The sequence below is a fragment of the Emys orbicularis genome, chromosome 1, assembly GCF_028017835.1.
Source record: "Emys orbicularis isolate rEmyOrb1 chromosome 1, rEmyOrb1.hap1, whole genome shotgun sequence".
Classification (NCBI taxonomy): Eukaryota; Metazoa; Chordata; order Testudines; family Emydidae; genus Emys; species Emys orbicularis.
Window position 1 is genome coordinate 365420727 of NC_088683.1, and position 4932 is coordinate 365425658.

At 45.6% G+C, this 4932-nt stretch overlaps 1 protein-coding gene across 2 annotated transcripts; it reads left to right on the plus strand.

Annotated features, from left to right (window-relative positions):
* Positions 1-226: 226 nt before the first annotated feature.
* LOC135884970 (olfactory receptor 51G2-like) lies at positions 227-3771 on the plus strand. 2 transcript variants are annotated; one of them, XM_065412593.1, is made up of 2 exons: positions 227-257; positions 2873-3771. In XM_065412593.1, the coding sequence occupies exons 1-2, from the start codon at positions 227-229 to the stop codon at positions 3769-3771; spliced, it is 930 nt and encodes a 309-aa protein (XP_065268665.1). The 2 variants fall into 2 exon arrangements, with proteins under 2 accessions (XP_065268665.1, XP_065268656.1); XM_065412584.1 differs by lacking the exon at positions 227-257 and having other exon boundaries at positions 2836-3771.
* The last annotated feature ends 1161 nt before the right edge of the window (positions 3772-4932 follow it).

Genomic DNA, 4932 nt, shown 5'->3' on the forward strand with positions numbered 1-4932 from the left:
ACAGACAATACATTTTAAGTCCCACTCTAACCTGAGAAATCATCTCTGAAAGAAGATCAGAGAGGAAAGAATGGGTTTACATTTATTTGAGAAGTACTCCACATACTGTTTGCAATGGTTTTGTGCTATTAACTCATTGTTCAGTGAACAGTTGCATGATACTGTCTCCTGGTAACTGACCAGAAGCCATTTCTAACACTTATATTCAGCATATAAGAACATAAGAATGGCTATACTGGGTCAGACCAAAGTATCCTGTCTTCCTAGAGTGGCCAATGCCAGGTGCCCCAGAGGGAATGAACAAAACAGGTAACCATCACCTGTCGCCCATTCCCAGCTTCTGGCAAACAGAGCCTAGGGAAACCATCCCTCCCCAACATGGTTAATAGGTTCTCCAACTATAGTTTTTAATTTGGGGTGTACATTTAAGTTGAGCCTCTATTATGGGTTCTTCAAAAAGTTTCCATGCAGCTGGCAGGGATTTCATTTTTAGGGCTGTACCTTTTAATTTCTGTTTCACTAACTTCCTCATTTTTGTGTATTTCCCCTCTCTGAAATTAAATGCTATTGTATTGGGCTGCTGTGGTGTTTTCCCTGCCATAGGGATGTTAAATGTAATTATATTAGGGTCACTATTACCAAGTGGTCCAGCTATATTTATATCTTGGACCAGATCCTGTGCTCCAACTTAGTACTAAATCAAGAATTGCCTCTCCTCTGGTGGGTGACAAAACTAGCTGCTCCAAGAAGCAGTCATTTAAGATGTCATGTACCCAGTCAATATGGGGATAGTTGAAATCCCCCATTATTATTGAGTTTTTTTATTTTATTTTTAAAGCCTCTTTAATCTCTCTGAGCATTTCACAGTCACTATCAGCATCCTGGTCAGGCAGGCAATAGTATATCCCTACTGCTATATTCTTATTATTCGAGCATGGAATTACTATCCGTAGAGGCACAGTTTGGTTCATTTAATATTTTTACTTCATTTTATTCTACACTTTCTTTCACGTATAGTGCCCCTCCCCCACCAGCAGAACCTGTTCTGTCCTTCCGATAGATTTTGTACCCTGGTATTACTGTGTCCCATTGATTTTCCTCATTTCACTATGTTTCTGTGATGCCTGTTATATCAATATCCTCATTTAATACAAGACACCCTAGTTCACACATCTTATTATTTAGACTTCTATCATTTGTATATAAGCACTTAAAATTGTAATTTTTTAGCTTTCTGCCATTACATGATATAATTGAATGGGACTTTTTTTCATTTGACTATTTCTGATCAGATCCTACCCGTATATTATCATCTTCCATCTTCTCCTACATACTAGGACATAGAGAATCTCCATTAATAGATCCTCCCCTAAGAGATGTCTCTGTCCGAACCATGTGCTCCTCCATATCTGTTGGCTTTCCCCCATCCCTTACTTTAAAAATTGCTCTACAACCTTTTTAATTTTAAGCGCCAGCAATCTGGTTCCATTTTGGTTTAGGTGGAGCCCATCCTTCCTGTATAGGCTCACCCTTTCCCAAAAGTTTCCCCAGTTCCTAAAAAATCTAAACCCCTCCTCCCTACACCATCGTCTCATCCACACATTGAGACCCTGCAGTTCTGCCTGTCTACCTGTCCCTGCGTGTGGAAATGGAAGCATGATGTCTTACACAAGCATCACTGAAGTCACTTGGACACTCAGCTGGATATTAATGAAAACGTAGTGTTTCCACTATTCACCCACTTGTGACACCAACCCCTCCCCCGCCCAACTGAAGTAACTGTCTGTGTTAGCTTGTAACTTGCCACATATGTACAAGACCTTGGAATGGGGAGGACGCAGGTCCAGGAAGGATGAAGAGAAGCCTGTGGGATGATTGAATGCTCTGGATTCAGTCAATGCAGGCCAGGCAAAGTACTTCAGCTTCTCTTGGAGGGATTCTTGGGTGTCAGAATGTATCACCATGAGCACTGGGTAAGGAAAAGTTAATAGAGCCTGGTTCTGATCGAATTTACACGTGTAAATCTGCAGTGACACCATTGAAGTCACAGTTATTGAATTCAGAACCTGGCCCTGAGAATTTATCCCATGTGCTGGAAAGAGGAAGTGGCACAATTTGAACTCAGGAGTGGAGAATATATATAATATATATATATATATATAATGAGGGAATGAAACACGTTGATAAATATCAGGACACATAAATATAATGACTGTTTTCACCATGCACTTCTCATGTCATGATACAATGGGCCACACTCAGACATGGAGGGCCAGAAAGGGTGTCGATGGGAAGGTCACAATTGTAAACTCACACAGTGCTCAAGTAGGCTGTGAAACTCCCAGGCACAAGATATCCGGGGGCCAGGAGTTCAGCAGGATTCAAAGAGGGACTGGATGTTTATATGGGTGACCAGAAAATCCAATTACATTAGTGAGGATTGTTTTAAAAAGTCTTGGAAGGGCTCTAAACCTTCCTCATTTATACCACAAAATATGTCTAACTAGTGGGTGTCAGGGGGAAACTTTCCCTGGGAGCAGGTTATCTCAGAGCTGCCTGTTGCAGGGCTTCTTCCACGTTCCTCTGCAATATGTGGAACTGGCCACTGGATACTGGGCTGGACGGACTACAGGTCTGACCCTGTCTGGCAGTGCTGATCTTCCTATCAGTGGTGTAAATTCAAGACTATGTTTTTGCTGATCTTCCTTGAGCTCCTGGGAGTCTCTAGACTTGCACGGAGAGCAGAAAAATGTCTCGTTAAATATCATCCAGTCTCCTGTTCTTTTTCCTTTCAGGAAGGAAAGTTCAAAAGTCCCCGGATCTGCCCAGTACATTATGTCAGCTGTCAATGACACCAAATTCAACTCTGCAGTGTTCCTTCTCACCGGGATACCTGGGAAGGGAGACGTCCATCTCTGGATCTCTATCACCTTGTGCTTAATGTATCTTATTTTGATAGTAGGAAATTCACTCATTCTGTTCATTATAAAAACAGATCCAAGCCTCCATGAGCTCATGTACATTTTCCTTTCCATGTTGGCTGTCACAGACCTTGGCTTATCGATAGTCACCATACCAACAATACTGGGCATATACTTGTTTAACTCTAGGGAAATCAGTCTCGATGCCTGTTTTGCTCAGCTGTTCTTCATCCACTCTCTTTCATTCATTGAATCCTCTGTGCTCCTGTCGATGGCCTTTGACCGCTTCATCGCTATCTGTAACCCATTGAGATATGCTTCCATCTTAACCCTGCCAAGAATAGCCAGGATGGGATTGGTGCTTGTGCTAAGAGGGGTGGCCTTAGCATTCCCACTCCCCTTTCTCCTGAAACGGTTCCGATACTGTCAAGCCAATGTCCTCTCCCATTCCTACTGCCTGCACCAGGAGGTCATGAAGATGGCTTGTTCGGACATCACAGTCAACAGTATCTATGGCTTGTTCATAATAGTCTCCACGGTGGGGTTGGACTCGCTGCTCATCCTGCTATCTTATGTGATGATCCTCAAAACAGTGCTTAGCATCACATCCCACATGGAGTGCCTCAGAGCCCTGAGCACCTGCATCTCCCATGTCTGCGCCGTCCTGGTCTTCTACATGCCAGTGATTGGCCTTTCTGTGATACACAGATTTGGGAAGAGTTTTTCTCCCTTGCCTCAGATTCTCCTGGGCTATGTCTACCTGCTGGTCCCACCACTGATGAATCCAATCGTGTACAGCATGAAAAGCAAACACCTTCGTGCAAGGATAATCAAGGTGTTCGTCAAGTGAAGGGTCAATTCATCACCCAGCTCCAGCTACTATCTCCACTCTCTACAGAGAGGTTCAGACAGGGTCTAAGGCCTGGAGGAATGGGAGAGGGGCTGGTGAGGGAGGACAGTGCACTGGGGGAAGGAGACCAAGGCAGGCAGCAGCATTTACAAAGTGAGTGTATTCGTGGAGAACCAGGGGACCAGTGGGATGTTGGCTAATAAAGGGCCATATCAGCGGCTGCTCCAACCTCAGAATTCCTGTGAATACAGTCACTAAGAGAAGGGGTGTGGATGTTTTTTCCCACTATACCTGGCCTGTCACTATCCCATCTCTGGTTAAACATCCACAGGCCATGAAAAAAACGGCAAACCTGTTCTGCAGTCACCGTCCTGGCCTTTCCTGAGCGCTCAGGGTGTTGCATGATCCATGGGAGTTGCACCAGATGTGGACAGGATCTATTCGAAGGGCACGGACACCCACCCTTCTCCTGTGCCCTCAGCCAGGTGCTTGAGACGGAGTCATGTTAGACACCTGATTAATGCAGGATCCCCAGGAGAAGCCATTCAGTCAGCCTCTCCCCCAAAGGGGGGAGGGATAGCTCAGTGGTTTGAGCATTGGCCTGCTAAACCCAGGGTTGTGAGTTCAATCTTTGAGGGGGCCACTTAGGGATCTGGGGCAAAATCAGTACTTGGTCCTGCTAGTGAAGGCAGGGGACTGGACTTGATGACCTTTCAAGGTCCCTTCCAGTTCTAGGAGATAGGATATCTCCATTAATTAAATTAAATTTACGGCTCTGCACCCAACACACCTGCTGAGCCCACCCCCCACCGAGGCAGAGCTGAGTGTGTGAGGGAGGATCTGACACACAGGTTTCCTGGCAAGAGACTATTGCCCAGATTCTCCCCTCTGTTTGTGCTGTCCCAGCAATGCAAAAGGGAGGAAATGACCTCAGGTCCCCCAGAGAGGCATGGCTAATTCCTATCCCAGCTCACACTATTCAATGTAGGGTGGCCACCTTTTCAAAAGGCAAAAGCAAGACACATGCAGGAGCCCCACCCTGCTCTGTGGCACCCCCTGTGCCCCTCCTCTTCCCCCTGAGGCCCCACCCCCTGTTCCTTCTTCTCTCCCAACGCCCTTACCCTGGCCAGGCTGGAAGCTTGGGCTGGACCATGGTAAGAG